This window comes from Spermophilus citellus (assembly GCF_964194105.1).
Source record: "Spermophilus citellus genome assembly, chromosome: 9".
Lineage (NCBI taxonomy): Eukaryota > Metazoa > Chordata > Mammalia > Rodentia > Sciuridae > Spermophilus > Spermophilus citellus.
In genome coordinates, this window is record NC_138191.1 from 24,860,237 (window position 1) to 24,886,484 (window position 26,248).

Consider the following 26,248-nt stretch of genomic DNA (forward strand, 5'->3'; position numbering starts at 1 on the left):
CCAGAACAGTCTGCTAGAAAAAGCTTCCAGGTGCCCCCCGGGTTGCAGCCCAGAAACAACATTTATTAGTTGCAGAAAAAGATGAAGCCGAGCAGAACCTGCTTTGAAGCGATAACAGGTATGAGGTTGAAGATCATGCATTGATGTCGGGAAATATAAAACGTGATTCCACTTTGCTGGTGTGTGTGCAAATACGCACATGTCTGCACACAGGAAAAAAAAAAAAGATTAAAAAAAAAAAAAAGAAATCGTTAACATTTGATCCTAGCAAGGTGGGATTGCTAATGACTGGGGGTTGTTTTGTCTTCACACAATTCTACATTTTCTGTTTGAGCATATGCTCCTTTTATAATAGAAAGCCAATTAAATCTTTTTAAAAAAAACAATTACAAAAGAGAGGGAAAGGGAAACGTAAGAGAGAACATGCATACTGCAGTCATTTAGAACTGAGCTGGGATTCTCATTCTTCTGCCCTTTATTAGCGGGTACACTTAAGAAAAATTACTGAACTCCTCTGGGGCTCTGATTCCTCCCCTTAAATCACCTAAATAGGACAAGCTTTGAACAAAGAAGCAGACTCATTGTTTTTATGGGTTTTTTTTTTTTTTTTTTTTTTTCAGAGCAGGAATGCTTAACAGGGAAAGAAGAATATGGTGCCGGGAAGAGATTCTTGGTTTCCTCTGTGGGTGGAGATTGAGGATCTAGAGAGGAAGAGAGGCCGCCCCAGGGAACCAAGGATATGCTTCATTTGGGCAGCTCCCCCTCACCATCCTCCAACCGGGGGATGGGGGATGGAGGAAAAAACACCAGAGACCTGTGGGTCCCAGCATCAAGTCTCCAGTCCCACCTGTGGTCATGATGAAGGCGAGCTGACAGGCAGGAGTCTGGGACTCACCTCCCGATGCAGGTAGCAGATACCTGAAGGCCCCATCAGTGCTTGCAGGTTGGAGCCCAAGCTGGGCTGGGCCGGGGCCAGAGGATGGATTTGCTGGTCAGCCTGTGAGAGCCAAGGCCAAGTGAAGTAGAAGGACCTCCCTGGCAGGGGCACAAGGGACATGGGGGCAGGCTGGGTTAAGGCAGGACATGGCTCCTAAGGCCTTTGAGGACACTGCACATCATGGGGAAAGAAGTGACAACATCTCCAATGCCCTGGGAGCGCCTGCCCAAAGGAGTAGCCCCAGCCGGCTCCTCTCTGCTGTGTAAATCTCATTCCAAAGCACTCCAATTAATTTCAGCAAGAGCTCCCCAGAGCTCATGACTCCAACGCCAGGACTCCTCCTGCCCTAAGAAAAACAAGAGGGACAGCCAGAATTTGTCAAGAAATTAATTGAAAACAGCGAGGAGAGGCTCATGAATTCTTAATTAGACAGTAATTTGCTCCTTCCTCAAGGGCAGGCTCAGACGCCAGCTCTGTCAGCTCGCCTTCAGGGCCTGCTTACCCAGGGCCCCCAGCTTCTGAGAGGAGACAGTCCTGCTACCAGGAAACAGCTGTTTCTTCTCTAGCTAGGTTACAAAACCACACGCCCTTGTCTGTCCGTGTCCTAGCCCAGGAGCCAGGGTCACAGGCTTAGATAACATCTAGGGTGCTTCTTCCAAGAAAAGCAAGGAAAAAAAAAACGCCTCTGGGTGTTGCACAAACCCCAAACAAGCTCTTTACTTAGTCATTATCCATCTGGTTTGGGTGTCTGTGTGAAGTTAACTCCTTTCGTGTGTGAATGATTAGACCAAATCAGAATCCAAACTCTGTAGACCTGGAAGAAAACCCAGAGATCAGACAGCACCCCAGGGCCCAGTACTGCACCCAGTAAGCTCATCATTTGATGGGTGAGTGTAGCATGGCTCCAGGAAATCACAGGACTGATCAAGGTCACAGAAGCAATGACAGTACAAGTCTACTGTTCCCAGCCCACTAGGCCATGGAACTCAGTCTTGAAGTTCAACTGGCCAGAGCACACGGTGAGGAGGATAAGATGAACAAGACATAGCCACCGTCCTCGAGAGAGTAAGTGGAAAAAACACGGACATAAATGACTGTGATACTAAAAAATAATACTAATAATCCAAACCTTGGTAATAAGGCCAACAGAGAACAGCATGTTCTGCCAGCCTGGTCCTGGGCATTGTTTCACAATCCTACCCAGTGGTTGCTTAATTACCTCAGGGAATCTATCTCCCTGTGATTTGGCTATTTACTCATAAGGACCCAGATTCTATTTATTTGCAGATCTTGCCCAATGAAGATAGAAATGATTTCTATCCAATAGAAAAGATAACAACAAAGATTATGTTTTGAATTGCCAGGTCTTGGTTTTTAATATTTATTTATTTGGTATTAGGGATTGAACCCAGGGGCACTTGAACACTGAGCCACATTTCCAGCTCATTTTATTTTTATTTTGAGACAGGGTCTTACTGAGTTGCTTAGAGCCTTGCTAAGTCGCTGAGGCTGAATTGGAACTTGAGATCCTCCTGCCTCAGCCTCCCAAGCAGCGTGTGCTGCCGCACTGGGCTGTTTTTTTTATTGTTGGCAGTAAAATGCACATATTAGTTACCATCTTAACCATTTTTCAGTGAACAGTTCAGTGATATTCCATGCACTCACACTATGCACCATCACCGCCATCCATCTCCTGAACTTTTTTCCTCTTGCAAAGCTACAACTCTATACCCATGAAACAAGAAATCCCCATTGCATTTCTCCCTCCCCATCACCACTCCTGGCAACCACCATCCTATAGTCCATCCTATAATCTGTCTATGAATTTGACTATTGACTTCTTGGTACTTTGAAGAGTGGAATCTAATGGCATTTGTCCTTTAGTTATTGGCTGATTCCCTGAGCGCCGTGTCCTCCATATTCACCCACGTTATAGCATATACCAGAATTTCCTTTCATTTAAGAAGGCCGATATAGATTCCATTGTACATGTATGTCACATCTTGTTTATTCCTTTATCCATTGATAGACACTTGGGCCAAGTGGGGCAGTGCACAACTACGGTCCCAAAGACTCCGGAGGCTGATGCAGAAGGATCCCCAAGCTCAAGTCCGGTCTCACCAATTTAGTGAGATCTTGTCTCAAAGTTTAAAAAACTAAAATAGTGCTGGGGATGTGGCTCAGTGGAGATGTCAAAGTAGCCAAAAACAAAACCAAAAAACCAGACACTTGGGCTGCTTCCAGCTTTTGGATATCACATACAGATATCTGCAGAAGATCCTGCTTTCAATTGCTTTGGGTATATATCCAGAAGTGGAATAGCTGAATTACGCTGTAATACTCTGTTGACTTTTTTTAAATTTTTTTTTTAGTTATAGGTGAACACAATATCTTTATTTTATTTTCATGTGGTGCTGAGGATCGAATCCAGTGCCTCTTGCATGCTAGGCAAGCGCTCTACCTCTGAGCCACAACCCCAGCCCCTCTGTTAAATTTTTTTTTTTTGAGAGAAAACACTACTGTTTTCCACAGTGGCATTTACATTCCTAACAACAGTGCACAAGGGATCCAGTTTCTCTACATCCTCACCAACACTTGTCATTTTATATCTTTTTGTTGTTGATATTTATTGCAGTGCTAGAGATCAAACTCACAGTCTTGCACTAGGCAAGCATTCTTCCCCTGAGCTATGTTCTGATCTTTGATAGTATCACAGTGATCCTAATGGATGTGAGGTGATATCTCATTGTGGGTTTGATGTGCATTTCCTTAATAGTTAGTGATGTTGAACATCTTTTCATGTGTTTGTTGGCCATTTCTTTATCTTCTCTGGAGAAATGTCTATTCAAGTTCTCTGTTAATTTTTTAAATCAAGCTGGGGTTGTTGACTCAGATCCATAATCCCAGTGACTTCGGAGGCTGAGGCAGGAGGATAACAAATTCAAGGTCAGCCTCATTTAGTGAGACCCTCAGCAATTTAGTGAGATTCTGTCTTTTTTTTTTTTAGTTGTAAGTAGACACAATATCCTCATTTTTACTTTTTTTTTTTTTTTTAATGTGGTGCTGAGGATAGAACCCAGTGCCTCCTACATGCCAGGTGAGTGTTCCACCACTGAACTACAACCCCACCTGAGATCCTGTCTTAATATTAAAAAAATAGAAAGGGCTGGGAATAGAGCTCAGTGGTAGAGCATTCCTAGGTTCAATCCCCAGTACTGCAAAAGAAAAAAAGTAAATCAGATTTTGTTGTTGTTGTTGTTGTTGTTGAATTGCAGGAGTTCTTTATATATTCTGGATATTAGCCTGTTATTAGATATATGATTTGCAAATTTTCTCCAGTTCCATGGGGTTACATTTTTACTCTGTGGACAGTGTCCTATGATGCATCAAAGTTTTTCATTTTGATGAAGTTCAAGTTCTCTATTTTTTTTTCCTCTTGTGGCTTGTGCTTTTGGTGTCATATCCAAAGAATCATTGTGAAATGTCATGAAGTTTTCCCCTGTGTTTCCTTCTAAGAGTTTATAGTTTAACTCTTATGTTTAGGATCCTGATTCATTTTGAGTCAATTGGGAGGCATCCCCCCTTCATTCTTTAGCATGTGGATAGCCAGTTTCCCCAGTGCTATTTGTTGGCATCCTTGTGTCAAAAACCATTAATCACATATGCAAGGGCAACCAATTTTATTTTCACCCTAGAAAATTCTTTCTAACATTCCCTTTGGAACACCTATAAATAAATATCCAGTCTCTCAAAATGTACTTCGATCCAGCTTTCCTGTCTTATTGCTCCCCTCGTGCATGAGTCACTGAGTCTTTGCCTGCGTCCATTCTATATATATACATATGGAGGAGAATCGGGTGTTTAAGTTCTTGAGACTTATGCTTTGACAGTAATGTACAAAGTGCTATGGGGGCAGAGCGAAAGTCAGTCCTCGTTGGGGGATACAAAACACTTGGTCCCTTTTGAGATCAGCCTCATGATGAGTTCATGAAATCCTGGTAGGGAGAAATGGTGGTTTGGAGCAGACGTTTCAGACTCTGGGGATGGCAGGAAACCCTTCTCCTTCCCCTTTGCTTCCTTTGTGTGCCTTACCCAGCAGCCACCACAGACGTGATGAGTCCACGTGAAAAAGCCCAGGATAAAGCTCTTGGCTGCCTCCCCCACCGTTCCCTCAGGTCCTCCACGAGAGGTCCCTGCTCCAGCCACCCCTCACAGCCCATGCTGCCCCTTCTCCTACCTGAGGACAGTCTAGGCCTTTCCATCAACACTCCTGTCATCTCCAGTTCTGCCTTAACTAGGGAATCGCATTTCCTGGCTGTCTCCACCCACCACAGAGGGCAGCCGTGAAATATCTCCCTGACAGACTCTAAATGTTACCAGCATCAGTCAGAGGGATAAACAGCAAGAAAGCCCGACACAGAGCAGCCAGCTCTGTCAGAGTGAAAGTGATATTCATTAGGAAACCTGCTTCTGGCCTCAGAGGATGAGACCTGCAGCCTTGGAGTGACCTTGACATTAGACCCAGTTAGGGCTCTTCACCATGGATGGGGCTTCTGCCCCTGGCTGGTACATAGGGTTGGGATTTAACACCGAGATTCATGCATTCTGAGCATCCCAGGGGTGCACTTCCTTTGGAAGTTCTATCACTGTGTCCCCAAGCCTTCCTAACTCACAGCCATGGCATTTCTGAGGTTCTCCCTGATGACCTGGTTTCTGACTGACCAAGAGATCCTCGGGGTCTCACTTCTTCTCCACTTCAAGTTCATTCACAGAAGTAGCCAGGAGGTTCTCAGCATCCTAAGCCCTGCATGCTGATGTCACCTGTGCTGTTGGGACCTTTGCCTTCAGCTTACCAACCCCAACCCTCCTTGAGCCTCAGTTGTCCAGAACCCTGACTGAGGCCTCCAGGCCCTCCAGCCCCTCGCTGTGCCCAGCCTCTACACAACTAGTAAAGGGCAGGTCCCCTTTGGAGTCAGCAGGGATCCCTGAGGGATTGGCCCTTTGGCCAATGAGTGGGGTGGAGAGAAGGGACAGTGGTCTTCAAGCAGGGATGCCCGGGCTACTTTGGGGACTGAGGCATCTGCATTGCTTGGGGTCAGCTAGTCTGCATTTGATCTCACCCTTCACTGGTTGGGTAGCCTTGGGCAAGTCAACCACCTGAAGCTCAGTTTCCATATGTGTAAAGTGGCCCGAAGAACAGCACTTAACTCACTTAACATTTTAGGTCTCTGGATAATAAGTATGGTAACATGCCACATAATCATGTTTCAGTCAACCACAGCCCTAGTATACCACTGTGGCCCAACAAGATTATAACGGAGCTGAAAATTTTCTATCACCTTGTGACATTATAGACATCATAACCATCTTTTTTTTTTTTTTTTTTTTTTTTTTTTTGTACTAGGAATTGAACCCATGGGCACTTAACCACTGAAACAAATCCCCAGTCCTTTTTATTTTGAGACAGAATCTCACTAAGTTGCTTAGTGCCTCATTATGTTGGCAAGGTTGGCTTTGAACTTGTGATCCTCCTGTCTCAGCCTCCTGAGTCACCAGGATTACAGGTGTGCACCAATCTTAACATCCTAGCACAAAGCGTTGCTCACATGTTTGGGACAATGCTGGTGTAAATAGGCCTGCCTGCTATACTGCCCGTTATATGAATAACAACACATCAGACTGCCAGCTGATGACACATACGCACAGTTATGCATTGGACTTGGTAATAAACGGATGTTTACTGGTTTATGTATTTCCTATTATTTCTATCATTGTTTTAGTGTGTTCTCTTTCTATTTATAAAAAGAAAAAAAAAAGTTTATTTTTCAACTCTGCTATGGTTTCCTAGCAGCAGTCTCATGCGGCTTGTGTTTACCTGAGTCTTTGCGTGTGTGTGTACTAGGGATTGAGCCCAGGGGTGCTTTACTACTGAACAACATTCCCACCCCTCTTTGTTTTTTATTTTGAATGAGGGTTTCACTAAGTTGCTGAGGCTGGCCTTAGAATTTGCAATCCCCCTGCCTCCGCCTCGGGCGTTGCTGGGATTACAGGCGTGCACCACCATGCCCAGGAGTGTGTTCATCTCACTCTCAATGCCATCACTTTCTTTCATGCTTGATTTAACATTGTTTTGTTCATCAAGGTCTCCAAACATAAAAAATCCTCTGCTAAGGGGGCCAGGAAGAGGCCATGTCATGACTGACCTGGAGACAATCAGCAATAGTTACTTCTCTCCAGCCAGGCACATCCCGTTGCGCAATAGGTATGATCTTGATGAACAGAAGCAAAATGACAGAAGCTATTAAGGGATTCCTGTGTTAAAGGCAGCAACACTACTACAAGTTTGAGAAGGTTCTGTATCAGATATGGAGAAACTTCTAATGGCCTGGATTGTAGACCAATGTATCCTCTTCAGCACCATGAAGATCAGGGCCAAAGCAAAAAGTTTGTGATATTGAAAGAAAAGGCTGGACCTGCTGGGGACAGTGGCTCATTCCTGTAATCCCAGCGATTCAGGAGGCTGAGGCAGGAGGATTACAAGTTTGAGACCAATCTGGACCATTTAGTAAGATATCAACTCAAAATAAAAAGGGCTGACTCTAGCATGTGCAAGGTCCTGAGCTCAATCCCCAGCATTGCAAACAAACACACAAAAAAGATTCCATCATTAATAATGATGTTTTTTATGACATCATGTGAGAGTCAGTGGTGAGTTTGGGAGCACCCATGCAAAGGGAGATGAAGATTACTTGGAAACTTCAAATGAGTTCATTGTGGAGGGAAATTATTTGCCAGAACAAATCCTCAATACGGATGAAAACCCTATTCAAGGCCTGAAGGACTTTCATACATTGGGAGGTCAAGTGAACACCAGGTTTCCAGACTTTTAAGGACAGAACTATAGTCTTGCTTGGGAGCAAAGTCGCAGGCTATAAATTGAAATCTTTGTGAACTGCACAATGAGAGCCCAGGGCCTGCAAGAACACCCCTAAGTACACGCTGCCAGTGCATGACAGGAGCAGCAGGAAGTCAGGGATTGCCAGTTGCCACACACCTGTAATCCCTAACATTTGGGAGGCTGAGGCAGGAGGATCACAAGTTTGAGGCCAGCCTCAGCAATTTAGGGAAACCCTATCTCAAATTAAAAAAATAAAATAAAAAGGGGGCTGGGATTGTGGCTCAGTGATAGAGTGCTCGCCTAGCACAGGCAGGACCCGGATTCGATCCTCAGCACCACATAAAAATAAAGGCATTGTGTTGTGTCCATCTACACCTAAAAAAAAATAAATATTAAAAAAATAAAATAAAAAATAAAAAGGACTCTGGATGTAGTTCAGTGGTAAAACATCCCTGGATTCAATCCCCAGTACCCAGGCCCCCAGGCAAATCTCACTTGTCTAGTATGTGAACATACACTTCATAAGACAAAATCACTTAATGATGCATTTTTCGGAAGGTATCCCTGGGTCAAGCACATGACTGTATAAAACACTCCTACACTGCCTGGCAATAATCAATCCTCACCAAAGGTTAACTATTTTTCAAGGAACAGGGAATGGACTTTGCCCTGTGTGTGTACATAAGAAACATAATGACCATCTTGGGGAAGGGCAAGTGGAGAGAGCCAGAGAACTTGCTGCTCTTGACCTTAGACATTTTCTCTGTTCATTGATGTTTTCACACACACCCACACACACACACACACACAAAAAAAAAAAAAAAAAAGTTGGTCTTCATTTCACATTCTCTTGTCCAGAGACTGAGAAACTGCTCTCTTCTTAAAGTGATCTATGCTGCTTTCAGATTAGCTCTTCCCCACCTTGACAGATAGATTATACTCATCTTATTTCCCCTCTGGCAATTGAAAATTCCAATGAGATATGAGTCTCCTTTCCTCTGACCTTCTCCTGGGGGAGAATGCTGATGGCCCAGAATTAATGTGGCAGTTGATATACTGTGTGGTGCTGAAGACATGGGGACAAGTCCTCCCGTTGCTGGTGTGGTGGGGGGGGGGGGGACGGAAGGGGGAGGGATGGGAAGAAGGCAGCTCTCAGCCACTTTGGCTCTTATCTCAAGTGGTTGCAAAAACAGAGTTACAGAGGAGCCCGCATGCCTGGGATTAATATCCCAGAGTGGTGGCCTCAGGCTTGGTATCCAAGGCCCTGGGCACTTTCAAGTACTAAACACCTTGACAAGTCAGTGGACCTTTCTGGGCCTCAGTTGCTTTATCCATAACATGGGGAAAGAGATCTCCCAGAGGATGACCATGGGATTAAAATGAATTGTGTAGCCAGGAGCGGTGGTGCGCGCCTATAATCTCAGCAGTTTGGGATGCTGAGGCAGGAGAATGGTGAGTTCAAAGCCAGCCTCAGCAACTTAGTGAGGCCCTAAGCAAATAATTGAGACCCTGCCTCTAAATTATATATATGGCTGGGATGTGGTTCAGTAGTAAAGTGCCTCTGGGTTCAATCCCCAGTACCCAAAACAAAACAATAAACAAACAACAAAAAAACCCTGACTGTTCTTTAACTGCAAGAGAAAATACCAAGCTTACAGATACTGAAACCCAGGCCTTGAGAGGTGAGATCTGCAGCAGTCAAGTATTTTAGAAAGAGCATCTGCCACCTTCACTGCTGTTGACACTTGTGGTTGTCACCATTCCTTCTGGTTCCTTGGAAGCTGGAATGAGGTACAGATGAAGGGCTGGAGAGGGTCAACGTTTCCAGTGGGGAGTTCTTCTCTAACAGAACAGATGTTTATTGACCACCTTCCAAAAGTCAGATGCTTATCTAGGCATCATGGAAGGTAAAGTCACACACGTTTTGAGAAGGCCTTGATCCTGATGCTTCTCTTTTCATCCTCCTTTCCCTCCCTCTCTCCTTCTCCCCACAACCCCATCCCTGAGGCAGCTCTGTTTCTGAAAGGCGTGGAGAGGGACAGCTGCCTGACCCTGAGTCCTCTCCTTAGAATCTGGTGTCTGCAAACTGCAGCACTGGCCACAGGCTCCGGCCAGGGCCAAAAGTATATGTAGACTGCTGTCACTGTCACATCTGGAAAGTGTATCTTCTCCAAAAACTCAACTCAGGATTTCTTTTTCATTATTTCTAGCTTATTTACTGTATAGACCACAAGCCTTGAGTGAAGAAGTGAGGACCCTGCCTGCTCTACTGTTGTTCCAAGCACAGTATTTGGCAAACTATGGGTGAGGGAACAATAAAGGAATGAAATTGTGGGTCTACAGTGAGGCCATAGCTAACACCTAGACTCTGGGACTCCTTTTTACTGCCATTATCTCTAGATGCACCTTGTAAAATGACAAGTGCTCTTGAACTTCCTGTAAGTCTGGACTCATGCTCCAGACAGGGCAGAATGCATCCCTCCCCTTGGCCAGGGGGTGGATGCTGCCCAGAAAAGTTGCTCTCCAAGTTGTGAAAGGGGTGGTAGGTGTCCCAGCTGAATCTCCTCCCTGCAAAGCAAGAAGCCCACTGGAAGAGTCCCTTGGAATGCTTCTTTGATACCCAGCCCCCCATGAATGGCTTTGCTGTGGTTTAGGCATTCATGAGAATTCCAGAAAGCAGAATGTTTCCTCCCCAACTGATCTTACAACAAAAGCCAGACATGTAACTCAGGCTCCACCTTCAAATGTACCTAGGCTTCAGTTCAGAGGCTCTGGGAAAATTCCTCTTGGCTGGCAAGGGCAGCAGTGGGTGTGGGGCTATATTCCTACTGCAGAAGGGGCCCCTGTGCAGCTGGCAGGTGTGGCACATTCCTGCCAGGGGCAAGGGCAGCCTGGGCATATTACAACTTTTGGTACTGGAAGCTTCGACTGAGCTCTTTTTTTTTTAACTTTTATTTTTTATTTATATATAACAGCAGAATGCATTACAACTCTTATTACATATATAGAGCTCAATTTTTCATATCTCTGGTTGTATACATAGTATATTCACACCAGTTCATGTCCTCATACATGTACTTTGGATAATAATGATCATCACATTCAACCATTATTAATAACTCCATGCCCCCTCTCTTCCCCTCCCACCCCTCTGCGCTATCTAGAGTTAGTCTATCCCTTGTTCTCCCTCCCTATCCCTATGAATCAGCTTCCTTATATCAAAGAAAACATTCAGCATTTGGTTTTTGTTTTTTTTTTTTGGGGGGGGGAATTGGCTAACTTCACTTAGCACTATCTTCTTTAACTCCATCCATTTACCTGCAAATGCCATGATTTTAGCTCTTTTGCCTTTCCAATTCCATGAGCTACCTGAAGTCATTGTAATAATTTCCTTTCATACTCCATAAGCCATGGTCAGCAACTACTGCTTTAAAATTAAAAACCCTGGGCTGGATGTGGTGGCCCATGCCTGTAATTCCAGTGGCTTGGGAGGCTGAAGCAGGAGGGTCATTGAGTTCAAAGCCAGTCTCAGCAAAAGCAAGACACTAAGCAACCCAGTGAGACCCTGTCTCTAAATAAAATATAAAATAGGGCTGGGGATGTGGCTCAGTGGTCAAGTGCCCCTGAGTTCAATCCCTAGTACCAAAAATTTTTTAAAAATAAAAAATAAATAAGAACCCTGAGTGATAGCCTACTTCAAATGTCTCAGCTCCTCACTTCTTGGGATCCCGAAAACAAAAAGAGCTTTTAATTTATTCTGTGCTTCCAGTGGTCTCTGAGACTGTGCTAGGAGCTTTGTATGCTCTGTCTCCTGGAATTATCACAATACTGTTTGATGTGGTACTATCGCTATCTAAACAGATATTAGGCATAAGAGAACTTGTCCAAAGTCTCACAAGAAGCAAATTACATGTTGTGATAGCAAATAAGCTCTCAAATCTAAACATGGATTCCAAGGTGGACTGTGGCAGTCAGAAAGTAAGTTCCTGCTCTGTTCCATGGTGGAACTGTGAGAACTGAGTGGGCCATCTCTGAGAACCAGTAACACCTGGTTCTCACCACTTTACTAAATGTATAGGTGGTGGGAAAAAAAAGATACAAATGTATTTCACTGCACAAGGACGATTTTTCAGGACAACAGCAGGGCCAGTTAACCACACTACCTATTGTGCTCCCACAAGCAGGGTTTTGACACCCACCTGTGGCTCCAAGGAGGCATGTCCAGTAGAGTGGTAAAGCCAGAATTTAAGGCAGGCAGTCAGTGTAAATAGGTAAATTGCGTTGGATCAAGAGAACAGAGGCCAGTTTGGGTCTCCGGAAGTTGGAGACCACCCCTGAGGAATTGAAATGTTAATTCCTCAGAGCCTTTCCTTCATCCTTACCAAGATAACCTGCCCCAGCTCCAATAAAGGGAGTTGTAAAAGTTGTTAATTAATGCACCCAGAGCCCCACTCCTGGCCAGATCACTCCACCTTGGCCCCTCCTGGGCCATCCCACCTGGGCCATCTCCAGGGCCTAGTCATGTATACAGGAAGCAGAGAGATAAGGGGGTAGAGAGCAAGAGAACAAAGAAAATTTAGGATGTATAAAAGAGGCAGAACACTCTCACTTCTTGGGATATATCTCAGGATACCAGCTATGGCCCCCTTCTCCCCGGGAGAAGTCTGTGTTACTCCTTTTTAAATTAAACCCTGATCTATGTGCTTGCCTCCACGCGCTTCTTTAATGTTATATGTTAACATGTGAGGAAGCAGGACTGGTAACTGGTGGGATCAGTGGTACACAGCAAAGCGGCTGCATACCCACATTTGGCCAAGCCTGCGTGCAGGCCAGCCTCCCAGATACATTGCAATATAGGTGATTTCTTTTCCATTTATTTTCAAGCACTTATTTCATTTACCCAGTTCCAAGGCCAATAAATCTTGGCATTAAGGCTGATTTGATGTGTGATGCAGACAGTCTAATTAAGGCTACGGTATTTTATCAGCTCCTCTAAATTTTCTTTTCTCTGCTCTGCAATTTTTTATACTGGGTTGATCTTTTTTTTATTCATAAGGGGTTTCATTCCCATTTGTCATGGCTGCATTAACTGGGCATCTAATGAAGACTTGGATATAGAAGTCTGCATCTCATTTATCCTTAGTAGCAAAATTAATAAAGCAGTGGGAAAATAGCTTCCTGCACTGGAACTTTTTTAGCCCACCCTGAGTCATCTAAAATATATTTCACTGTGTCTTCCAGAACTTGGGGTCAGCTCTAAACTTTATGTGACAATGCCCAACTTCACCTTCCATCCACTGACAGCCTATACCCAACTGCCTTGCCCAACCCATTACTTGAAGAGAATTAGAGTGGCCAGGAGCCTATTTTCCCACTCACTTTTTCTACACACATTTATTGAGCATTTTCTATAGGTCAAATTCAGAGACATAAAACAGATTCAAGGTCAAAAGCAAGTGTGTCATGCTACTATGGTCAATGTCCAATAAAAGAAGCCAAGTAGCAAGTCTGGGGGCAGACTGAATAAATCATCTCCTCTTGTCCCTGGGAGGGTGATCTTCTCAACCAGTCCTTGTAGGAATGGGGGACTACCAGTTTTATGGATATGTGAGCATATTGGTCTCCTGGGAACACCAGAACAAAATACTACAAACTGGGTGGCTTAACCAGCAGAAATGCATTGTCTCACAAGTCTGCAAGGTAGAAGTCCAAAATCAAGGTATTGGCAGGGTTTGTTTACTTCTGAGGGTTGTGAGGGAGGATCTTTTCTTGGCCTCTCTCCTTGCTTAGAGATGGCTGTCTGCTCCCTCTATGACCTCCTGTTATCTTTCCTCTAAGCACTTCTGAGTCCAAATTTTCTCTTTAGATAAGGATGTAAGGGTCCGGCGAAGCGTCGGAGAAGGAGAGACCACACGAGACTAGCTCCATGCAATGGCAAGGGGGATTTATTAGGGATCCGTTCCAGCGCACTGGGGCTCCGTGCTCACTCAAGAAGGGAGAGCAGCCCAGAGCCCAGAGCAGAGGTCAAGCAGAGCTTAAGTACACTTTTTGGAGAGGGTGGGGGGCTCAGAACAAATCATCATGAGGCACGGGAAAATTGAACAACAACTCTGATACATGATTAGTCCATTCATTGGCGGGAACAGGCTGGGCAGGGGTGATTGGTCACTTCTAAACTGGGTACACATTCAAACTGATTGGTTCGGGCCCTGTGACAAACTGCACAGGGCCCTAGGCTGAATGGCCAGTAGGGCGTTGTCTTAACTATCTCAGGAATATGGGTGTAACAGAGGAACTTAATAGTACCTAATCTTTTACATTTTAATTCAAGCTTTCCAGCTTAGAAACTTTACCCTTTCAAGGACACCAATCATACTGGATGAGGGTCCACTCTAATAATCTCATTTTAACTGGATTACGTCTACAAAGGTCCTATCTTCAAAGGAGGTCACATTCTGAGATTCTGGGGGTTAGGACTCCACATATGAATCTTGGGGAGACACCTTTCAATTCATAACAATGAATGTCTCTGGAGCTGGTTGAACTAAAGCTCTGGGGCAGCATCTGGAAGCACCATAGAATTGGATTTCAAAAGAAAGTTAAAAATCTGAAGTAAAAGGTCTCCATCAGCCACTTCCCTCCTCAGAGCCTCAGGTTCCTTCTCTGTAGAATAAGGGATCTGGACAGGGCCTCCCAAACAGCCCTGCTCCCTTCTATCAGAGTTCTAGCACTGTGCCAGGGCTGAAGTGACAGAGGGAGGATAATAATTCAGTTCCATCTCTTGCCAGCAGGGTGATCTTGAGCAAATTCTGATCTTCTAAGCCTCAGGATTTTAACTGTAAAAGGGGACATAATAGTAGCGGCTTTGGAAAGGTAGAGGTGCTCCCCACCAGGGTGCTGTGTCTCAGCTCCATTGGGGTGAGAGGCTTTAGCCGGAAGGCAGCTTGTGATCCTAAAAAAGTACCTTTCCCATCTCCAACTTCTCCAAATCTTACTGCATTCTAGTTAGCTATTTTACATTACAGTTAGGGCTAGAATTTCAGTTGACTGTTCTTCCTCATTGTGTTTTATAATTTTTATACTACAGAAAAGCCTATTATTATAAGAAACACATAAAAAAGTCTACTTAATTACTTCTGTTTTACTTAGCTTTTTTGCTGCTGTGACTAAAAGATCTGACCAGAAAAATTTTAGGGGAGGAAAAGATTATTTGCAGGCTCACAGTTTCAGGGGTCTCAGTCTACAAGAAGTAAGCTTCATTCCTCAGGGCTCAAGATGAGGTGGAACATCATGGCAGGAGAGTGTGGCGGAGGGAAGTGGCTCACTTGATGATCAGGAAGCAGAGAGACAGACTTCACTCACCAGATACAAAATATATACCCCAAAGCCACACCCACAATGCACCACCTCCTCCAGCCCTACCCTACCTGCCTTCAGTTACCACTCAATTCATCCCATCAGGGGATTAATTCACTGGTTGGGTTAAGGCTCTTGTAACCCATTTCTCCTCTGAACCTTCTTGCATTGTCTCCCATGTGAGCTTTTGGGGGACACCTCTCATCCAAACCATAATAACCTCATTTAACACAGCTCTAAAAAGAAGCTATGTAAACCTAGCCTCTCTCATGAGCACTAGACTGCTTGGTGCCTATAGCTGTTCTGCTCTTATTTTGAACTTTTTCTATGTCCATCTTTACATAGATTATATTATTATTATTATTTTTCTTTCTTTCCTTCTGCAGTGCTGGGGACCAAATTCAGGGCTTCCTGCATGCTGGGCAAGCGCTCTACCACTGAGCTACATTCTCAGCCTTCACCTAGATAATAAACAACTTGAAGAAACAAACAGGTTTCCTTACTCAGACTGATGTCCACAATGCACCAGCCCCTTACATAAAATACCTCTATACTCTTCCCTACACCCTGGTATACCTCTACATCATAGAGGTACCCTCTGAGGCTGAGAAGTCATATGGTAATTAGTGGCCAAGACAGGATTCAAGTCTACATCTGATTCCAAACCTGCCCACTAGTTTCTATCAACGGTATCTCAATAGACACAGATTCCTTTCCCTCACCCCAGACCCTTCATCTGATCAGGGCTTTCTGTGGCCTTGGTGCCCTCTGGTGGCTCATAAGGACTTATTCCACTGAAGGCCTGTGACCCCAAGCACTTAAGAGAGTGACCACAGTCTAGTACAGAGACTCTGCATCCAGAAGGGAGTTGAACCCACTATTAGAGCTGCACTTCTTAAATGGGCCTCTCAGGAGAATTCTGCTAGGTAAAGGAAGAGGGGTTAGGGTTGTTTTGGTCCAACAGCACTGGACTGACACAGAAGGTCTGAGACCCCCTGCACTTCTGTCCCACCCTCAGTCAGGACATATGGACTTTGGCATTCTCTGATGAACCCTCCTGGGAATTTCATTTCCAAGAGCTTGTTTATGGAGGAAGAAGAAAGAAGAGACTAAAAGTGGTCAATGTTCAGGACATGACGGTTCTCGGTTACAGAGTCCTTTCCAAAATATGTCATCAAACTGGGCACAGTGGCAAATGCCTGTAATCCCAGCAACTCAGGAAGCTGAGGCAGGAGGACCACAAGTTCAAAGCCAGCCTCAGCAACTCAGCAAGACCTCATCTCAAAAATAAAATAAAAAGGGCTGGGGATGTAACTTAGTGGTAGAGTGTCCCTGGGTTCAACCCCCAATACCATACATACAGAAAAATATGCCATTAGACTCTCCAGTGAGTATTGATTATATTCCTATTTACTCTGTGGCTCTCAGGATGCAGAAATGGAGAATACAATAGGACAAATACCTTAAAGTGGGTGCTATGGACCTTCTCCTATTGATAAGTATCAAACAGACACAGACCATGAGTGGTGGAAACATGGAAGTCAAGAGGATGACTCTATAGACTGGGCCTTCTGTGCTGAACCCCATGTGCTTTCTCTCTCTCTCTCTCTCTCTCTCTCTCTCTCTCTCTTTGTATGGGGGACTGAACCCAGACGTACTTAATCACTGAGCCATATCCCAAGCCCTTTTTATATTTTATTTTGAGACAGGGTCTAATAAGTTTCTGAGGCTGGCCTCGAACTTATGAGCCTCCTGCCTCAGCCTCCTGAGTTGCTGGGTTTACAGATCCCACATGCTTTCTTAAAAAAAAAAAAAAATTGCCTGAGGCTGTCCTGGCACTGTTCGCCTTAAGTCAATAGGATACATTATATTGTCAGCAAATAACCTGTTATCTTCAGGAGAAATTTGAGCCCAAAGAGTCCTCCCTGCACATAAGAATTAGTTTCTAGGACACAGAAAGACAAGATAAATAGAAATAAACTTCCCCAACGATAAAATCTGTAAGAACAAGTCACAATTAGAATAGAACCAATCAGCATGGGCCAATGTGACCCAGAGTTGCCTTTGGATCTTTAGCACCTCATTACTACAGTAAAGTCTCCCATCCATGGGGTAAAACCAAGAGCAGTAAGGACTTGAAAGTCTGATGTTATCCTACTATCAGTCGAAAATGGAGTGGTGGAGCATGCCTGTAATCCCGGCAATTTGGGAGGCTGAAGCAGAAGGAATGCAAGTTTGAGGCCAGCCTCAGCAATTTAGACCCTGTCTGGAAAAAAAAATGCTGGGGAATGGGCCTGGACAGAACTTGCTAGGAAACGTCCCTGGGACCCCCAATAAAAATGGAGAAGAAGGGGAATGTGTTATCCCTCTCCTCTGAGACAATCCACTCTCTCTACCTGAGTCCCCTTTCCCCCTTCCTTTTCCTTTCTAATAAACTCCCATCTGCTACTATGCATGACTTGTTTGATATCTTATCTGTGGGACTGCAAACAACTGGTAGTGGAATCACTTTGGCTAACATGGATGGTGAAAGACCCTCAAATCCCCCGTCCAAAAGAGAACTACGCGTCACACTGGCTGCAAAAGCAAGAGGCAAGTTTATTAATACACAGGCGCCTGCGGGTGCACAGCAAAACCTCAGCCGAAGCTTTGGTGAACTGGCACACCGGGCTTTGGGGTACAGTTCTTTCATAGGGAGAGGGGAGCTGTTTCCCGCCTAGCACACTAACAGGTATCTCATTGGTTCTTTTGAATCCAGCATTAGGGTAAACTTGCTTTTCACTATACGTTCTTGGAAAACCTACAGGGTTACATTCCATTCTCAAGCATGTCCTGAGATATGGGTGCAGTGGTCTTTCTCAACCGGTTATATGGTAAGCTCATCCGGTACTTGTGCCTATTTATTGCATACTTTTACTTTCGCAACAAGGCCTCAGGTTATGGGGCTGGAGTCTTTCAGATGGGACTTGCTCTGAAACACTATTACCCCCAGAAACGGTCACTTGTATTCAAAACCAAGAATAAAGTTTCATCAAATATCCTATTGAGCTGAAGAAGGTAGAAAACAATTAGGGGTCAGATAACTCCTGCAGCACCACTCCAGTCCCCCAGCACTTGCCCAGCTTCTATTCACTATTCCTTTCCCTCTGCCTTCCTGCTCAGGGGCAGGAGGACAGCAGGGCAGAGAAAGAGGGGGTGGTATGGAAAGCTTGCCTTCCCACATCACTTCCCGCATGACAAGGCTGTAGGTCAGATGCCATTCTCTCCCTACTTTCTCCTTTGCCTTTCAAAGGCATTCCTTACAACTTAAAAAGTAATCAGCAGCCCTTCTGAGAATCCTTTAATCATTGATTTGGCTTTGAGATCAGCTGAGATACCCTGGAGCTACATTGGCCAGTGTCATAGTCCCTAGCCACCTACAGCTATTGAGCATTTGAAATGTGGTTAGGCTTAATTGAAATGTGCTCTAAGTGTAAAATATACATTGGATTTTTAAGGCATGCTATAGTTGAAAAAGTGTAAGCTATCTTTAGTTTATTTTTATTGATTGCATGTTAAAATGATATTTTGGATTAAAAATGTTATTAAAATTAATTTGTTTTACTTTTTATTATGGCTATCAGGGCATTTAAAATTACAAATATGACTCACATTATATTTCTATTTGGACAGACTGTGAAGCTTTAGAAAACTAGAGCCCTGCAAAGCTTTACCACATGGAACCACAAGGAGGTGGTACAGAGATGAGCAGCTTCCTTGGCATATGACTTCTGGCAGGAAGCAGGCTGACTTCCCTAGACCCTGGCACAAACTTCTTCAAGTCATAGTTGTGCATGGACTCAATACCTTTATTTTATTCACTTATTTTTTTATGCAATGCTGAGGATCGAACCTAGGGCCTCACACGTGCTAGGCAAGTACTCTACCACTAACCTTATCTTTTTTTAAATATATTTTTAGTTATTGATGGACTTTATTGTCTTTATTTTTATGTAGTGCTGAGAATCGAACCCAGTGCCTCACACACTACCACTAAGCCACAACTCCAGCCCTACTAACCCTATCTTTTAAGAATAGTTTTAAACTGCTGTTCTAAAATTTGTATGGCCTACATTGTGCTGTTCCTAACAACACAAATTCTCTAGAACAAGAGTTCAAATCCACTGAATCCACTGAATTACAACACCCAAACTAGAATTTTTTTTTTTTTAAATTAAAATTCTGCAAGTTTCATCACAACCACTTTATAGTGAAGAAGGACTCTGAATTCAAGTTCTGAAGAGCTCTGGAGCTGGGCCCCTGATCAGAAGATAAAATGAAGATGCTGGTCACAGCATTGGAAAAAACAGGGCAGGGAAAGATGCACAAGAGAGGGTAGAGACCCAGGAGGGATGGGAGAGTCCACAGATACACCCCACTTCCATTAAAATGCTACACATCTGAATGTAACTTGGCACCACATCTCTGCAGAGTATATATCAACAATCCTAAAAATTACTATGTCCTTTGACCCAAATATCTGGCTATGAGGATATTCACTCAGGATTGCAGCAGCCAAAACACACACACAACAACAAAAACACTATAAGCATCCTAACTGGACATTAATAAGGGTTTGGTTAATTCAATCAAGATATAGCTATAACATGGAATAATTTGCCCTGTTGCAAAGGATGCAAGTGAATACTAGTCTCATGAAAAAATATTTGTTAAATTCTGTGAAATACAGAATTTTATGTCCAGTATGTACGCTGAACTAGCTTTAAAAAAAATTTAAAAAATAAACGGTCAAAGTATACACTTGCAAAGCTGGCCATCTGAAAAGGATATTCTCCAAGGGATTAACAGTAATCTCTGGACAGTGGGACTATGGATGGCTCTTTTTCCTTTAAAAAAAAATAATAATAAAGTCATGTTTAAACTGGGTACTCCTACCAGTTGTCTCAAGAGGTATGACTTAAAAGCCACTATTCCCCTCAAAAACTTTCTGAGCCTTCGCTATGAGTATCTGCCTTTGTTAAAGTTCCGACACTTTCTCAGTGTGCGATCTCGTCCTTCAGACCCTGCGGCCCTGCCTCTTCTGGGTACCTGCCCCTCTGCCCAGAGGACACCCGGCCTGACCCACGGGTTACAGTAAAACTTGAACAAGAGCCGGCGCGAGCCAGAACTCGGAGTCGTTTAAACCGTAATCCGAGTAAGGTTAAAAAATCGCAGAAGTCAAGTGCCAGAGAGGTGCAGCTGTGGACGTCTTGCCTCTGGGGCGAAATCCGCGCCTCCGGTTCCGCGGAGCAGCCAGGCGTGGTTCACCACGGTAGCAGAACTCTCGTGGGTCTATGCCCCGCGCGAGCGCGAGCGCAGTGATGTTTACCGGCAAAAAACGCGGACGCTGCGCCTCTATGAATTTGGTCCCTCTGGAGGCGCCGTCTGAGTGCGTACCTCCTCCGCGTCATGTGACCAAGGCCTGTAACGGAGGACCGGCGTCAGGGTGGCTTTCGAGCGGGATGGAGGCGACTTTGGAGCAGCACTTGGAGGATACGTGAGTAGTGCGGGCCCTTCTGGCTGTCCTGAGGTCGCACTAGGGGGATTTGGGTGGGACAAATGGAGAGAGCTGCGGGTGTTGGCCGGGGAGTTTGGGGGACGCCCCGAGTTCTACTCGAGCCCTGGGACTCCGAAGGAGTGGGTGACCCGGAATTAAAATCCCGCTGGCCTCCGAACACTTCCTCACCAGGTCTCCTGGGCTCAAGCCATCTGTGGCGTTTAAATAGTCTGTAAGGTCACGGTGGTTCGTCAAGATTGGGAAACGGATTAATTTGGGGGAATACCGGATGTGCATACTCGAGCCCTGCAGTGTAAACACACACACGTTTCTCTTCTCGTGTATGTAATCTTCTGGTTACTTGGTACTTAAGGAAATGTATCGTCCCTTAAATTTTTCTAGTATCTATATGAAATTCAAAATTGGAAACGTATAAGGCATAGAGGGAGACACCTGTCTGCCGCCAGTGTCCAGTTTCTCTCTTTTGTCTGGGAGGGAACTCCTAATAAGCTTTTCAACTTAAACGAGTTCATATGCTAAAGCATACATCTATAACAAAGGCAAAAAAAATCCTAGATATTGCAATATTGTGGCCCTTGAAAGTTCAGCAGCACTTGACAGTCTTTTCTCAGAAAACCTTTTATTTAAATAAATTATATAACTTAATTTTTGGGGTGTGGTAATGAAAAAAGGTTGGGAAATACTCAAAGCATTTTTAAAATGTCTGGTACACAGAAAGTCTGTACTTGGTGTAATTATTTAAATATTTTCATGTGTTCCTGGAATTAGAATGAAGAATCCGTCCATTGTTGGAGTCCTGTGCACAGATTCACAAGGACTTAATCTGGGCTGTAAGTGTTTTATCCAATCCCTATATAAGGTTAATGTGGAGCCTGTTACACTACCATGCTCTAGCTTTTATTTCCCCTTACCTTGGCAGTTTCTGAGAATTTTTGTGGGAGTAGAGATTCTTTCCAAATAAGATTAGAAAATTAAGACTTTTTAATTGGCACATAAAGAATAGAAACGTTTGGGCTGGGGCTGGGGCTATGGCTCAGCAGTAGAGCACTTGTCTGGCATATGTGAGGCCCTGGATTTGATCCTCACCACCACATAAAGATGCATAAAATAAAGGTATTGTGTCAGTCTAAAAAAATATTTTTAAAAAAAGAATAGAAATTTTTCTTATCATTGTAGTACAAAATAGTTGTCTACATAAATGGTATTTGAATCATTTTACATTGGGTCTAGAAAGGACTTCAGATAGTGACAACAATTACCATTTATTGAATTTATTATACTGGAACTGTTAAGATGTGTCAGATTTTCACAATACCCCTGCAAGGTGGGTGGTGTTATTTGTTAGCCCAATTACACTTAACAAGAAATTAGTAGGCAGTCAAACCAGGGATTTGAAAATCGAACACATCAGAGTTCAACCCATTCTTCCATTTGTTAGTAATGTGAACTTGGATCAAAAAGAATCTTTCAGCGCCTCAGAGTTTCCAGTTATCTATTAAACAAGTGGGGTGTTGTTTAATAATGGCAATAATAGTAGAATAATGTGCTTAATGTGCCTGGCACCATTTTGGTAATCTGTAACTTAGTCATTTTTATGTACTCATTGGAGGAAAAAGGTCAACTTTTTGAAGAGTTTGCCAGGCTCAGTAATGGAAAGATTGAAATTCACGTGTAGAAATCTAAAACTGAATCATTTTCTGAAAAAACTTCGAAGTGTTTGAAGACTACACTGTGTCAGTGAATGTTTTCTATAACAATAGTGAATCTATAGTTTGTCGTGGTGGCAAGTCTATTCTCTTAATTTCAGGCACAGTTAAGCTTATGTTGCTTTTATGTGTAAAAGTCTATTGTAAACTTAGTAATTAATTTTTGTATTTGGGACCCCACATTTAATTATATTATAAAATGTTATCAAAAAGTTCTGAGTCAGGGCCAGGCGTGTGGTGCATGCCTATAAATCCCAGTGGCTCAGAAGACAGGCAGGAGGATCACAAGTTCAAAGCCAGCCTCAGCAATTTAGCAAGACCCGGTCTCAAAATAAAAAGGGCTAGGGATGTGGCTCAGTGGTTAAGCACCCTGGGATCAATCCCAAGAACCAGAACAAAAAAGAAAGAATTGCTTATAGAATATTCACATATGCTATTAAGGTGATCTTACCTCTTATCTCCTGACAAAATACAAATATGTCCTTTGAGGTTTAACTCGGTAAAAGAAAATCAGATTTCTCAAAAGGAATTAATTTCACTAAATTAATTTGTTCTTATTAATTTCTTATAATTTGTTTTTTAATACTTATTTTTTAGTGTTAGGTGGACACAATATTTTATTTCTATGTGGTGATGAGGATCGAACTCTGAGCCTCATGCATGCTAGGCAAGCGCTCCACCACTGGGCTACAACCCCAGCCCTAAATTAATTTGTTCTTATTGACTGCTTTTTGTTAATTTCTCTTGAACTTCTTGGTTTTAGTAAACTGTATAAAATGAATTTATGACTTTAAATTGACTTGAATTACAACTTCCTTATATGCTTGAGAAGATGATGTTTAGACATGGTGATGGGAATGACTTTGAAAATTGTCATTTATAACTTTCAAGGATTGTTGCTTGACTTTCTTCCTGATGTAACCAGCTGAATATCAAGGAAAATAATTTCATGTCAGTTCCTAATTCAAAGGGAGATACTACTATAGCTCTGTCCTTGTTTGAAGACAATCAGGTAACATGATGTCATCTATTTTCCAGGTCGTGGGACTCTGTCAGATGAACATGCTGGGGTTATATCTGTTCTAGCCCAACAAGCAGCTAAGCTAACCTCTGACCCCACTGATATTCCTGTGGTGTGCCTAGAATCAGATAATGGGTAAGTAGATGTCAGTGATTCCCTTCCTTTTTTTTTTAAATAGCTGTCAATGGATCTTTACTTGTTTATATGTGGTGCTGAGAATTGAACCCAGTGCCTTACACATGCTAGGCAAGCGTTCTACCATTGAGCCCCCTTCCCAGCCCCCTTCCTTTCCTTTTATTCTGAAAACTCCCTGGAAAGTCTGCCCTGTGTCAGTGATTCCTTAGAGTACTTGGGAGGGAATTCTTCACCTATGGAACCACAGGAACAGGCTGACCTCTAAAATTAATTGTGCTTTCAGGCCACAATGACTTTTCAGTAATGAGTAAGAATTTTCAGGGCTGGGGATGTGGCTCAAGCGGTAGCACGCTCGCCTGGCATGCGTGCGGCCCGGGTTCGATCCTCAGCACCACATACCAACAAAGATGTTGTGTCCGCCGAGAACTAAAAAATAAATATTAAAAAAATTCTCTCTCTCTCTCTCTCTCTCTCTCTCTCTCCCTCCCTCCCTCCCTCCCTCCTCTCACTCTCTCTTTAAAAAAAAAAAAATAGAATTTTCATGAATTATTAGTCTACCAAGAAAAAGTAATAAAATTGCACAAAAGAAGACTGATCAAATAGTAACTTCTATAATAATAGACATACTAAGGATATTCCAAGGGAGGAACTGTAGGATAATAGTACATGGGGGGGGGGATCAAAATATAAAATTATGCACAATAGGATCACAGTTTTGTAGAAAGAAAAAAATCTGCATTAGATAAAAAAGAGAAAGTAGCATACATGGAAAGATGGTGGAATGAGACGAACATGATTACCCTAGGTACACACGATTACACAAATGGTGTGATTCTACGTCCTGTACAACCTGAGAAATGAAAAGTTGTGCTGTGTACAATGAAACGAAATGCATTTTGCTGTTGTGTGTAATTAATTAGATTAAAAAAATTTTAATGTTAAGGGGGAAAAAAACAGGAAAATATTGAATATTGACAGTATCTGTGAATAGTAAGATTAAGGATTAATTTTATTTTTATATTTTCATTAAGTACACCCAAATGTTTTTGTTGTGCTAATTTATTGCTATCATACATAGAAATATGATGTTATTTTAGTCTTATACTGAAGTCCCACTTGTTAACATTTTATTGAATATTTTCCTTTTTTTTTTTTTTTTCAGGAACATTATGATCCAAAAACATGATGCCATCACCGTGGCAGTGCACAAAATGGCCTCTTGATGTCTCTCATCAGTTCTCCAGCAGCCTGTCATAGGGACTCAATCCTACTATGTTAATCATCTTACAAAACTAGTTAAGTTGCAGTGATTAAGCCATTCATTGAATATGCGTTGGGTACTTTTCTATTTATTTTAGAGTGAGTTGCTTCTTAACCAACTTATCAAGATATTAATAAGGATCATGTTTTGAAGCAGCATGTCCAGATCACTTTGTATATAAAATTTTGTTAGGTTAAATAAATCTGCTTGGAGGAAAGCTTAGGTATTTTCTGGATTCTTTAAAATCCTAATCAAATGCTCATTTTTTTCAGTTATAAAGTTATGTTTTTCAAAAAGATCTGTTTGAAATTACTTCTCTTTCAGAATTTTCCCCAAATGCCTATATTCTAACAGAAGTGTCCATGAATATTTAAATCAAGAATATACTTCTCTCAATAACATCATAGCTAATATCATTTAAATAGTTACTCCCAAAACTTCATTTTGCCCTTTTGTGTTTGTATAACTAAGGCTACGGGATTAGCAGATACCTTTTGAACTCAGACTCCCAACTCAAGAGCCCACAATATTTACCCATACCATTAGAGAAAATAGGCATATTTGGCCAGAAAAAATCTTTTACCATAAGTTAACTTTTCTTTCTCTTTATCCTTTATAGTTCTCAACAACAGAATGGTGCACAGGTAGACACAAAGAACCTCAGTTCATTGAATTTGAATACAGTTCTAGTTGCTCTTTAGCAATTTAATGTTTCATAGTATAAAAAATATCCAGGCCTGTGGCTGTGGCTCAGTGGTAGAGCACTTGCCGCGTATGTGTGAGGCACTGGGTTTGATCCTCAGTACCACATTAAATAAATAAATAAAATAAAGATATTGAATGAGGCATGTCTCAAGCCCTTGAGTTTGTACTGAAGGGAAATGGATGTATGTCATATTCTATACATTGTGTGTGTGTTTTATTATCTCTTCCCTGTTAGCATATACATCTTGAGGGGATGAGTAAAAATCTAGAACAGTTCTTTGTACAGACACTGAATGAATACTTGCTGAATAAATGTACAACTAAAACAAGAGTGTTTTGTAGTATAAACTTGGCCTCTAAAGATGTAATGGATGGCCCAGTGCAGTAGTACGTGCCTGTCCCTGCAGTTCAGGAGGCTGAGACAGGAGAATCATGAGTTCAAAGCCAGCCTCAGCAACTGTAAGTCACTAAGCAACTCAGTGAGACCCTGTCTCTAAATAAATAAATAGGGCTGGGGTTGTGGCTCAGTGATAGAGTGCTCGCCTAGCACCTGTGAGGCACTGAGTTTGATCCTCAGCATCACATAAAAATAAAATAAGGTATTGTGTTCACCTACAACTAAAATTATATATATATATATACACACACACACACACACACACACGTGTGTGT

General features: G+C 42.8%; 1 protein-coding gene across 3 annotated transcripts; it reads left to right on the forward strand.

Annotated features, from left to right (window-relative positions):
• Positions 1-19,968: 19,968 nt before the first annotated feature.
• On the forward strand, positions 19,969-25,716 carry LAMTOR5 (late endosomal/lysosomal adaptor, MAPK and MTOR activator 5). Of its 3 annotated transcripts, none has more exons than XM_081307974.1 (5): positions 19,969-20,727; positions 21,517-21,578; positions 23,493-23,610; positions 24,773-24,905; positions 25,491-25,716. In XM_081307974.1, exons 1-4 carry the CDS (start codon positions 20,525-20,527, stop codon positions 24,831-24,833), a joined length of 444 nt encoding a protein of 147 aa, XP_081164100.1. In that variant the 5' UTR covers positions 19,969-20,524; the 3' UTR covers positions 24,834-24,905; positions 25,491-25,716. The 3 variants fall into 3 exon arrangements, 2 of the variants coding, with proteins under 2 accessions (XP_081164100.1, XP_081164101.1); XM_081307975.1 differs by having other exon boundaries at positions 24,773-24,903; positions 25,488-25,716; XR_014023768.1 differs by lacking the exons at positions 19,969-20,727; positions 24,773-24,905; positions 25,491-25,716 and adding an exon at positions 20,865-21,068 and having other exon boundaries at positions 23,493-23,570.
• The last annotated feature ends 532 nt before the right edge of the window (positions 25,717-26,248 follow it).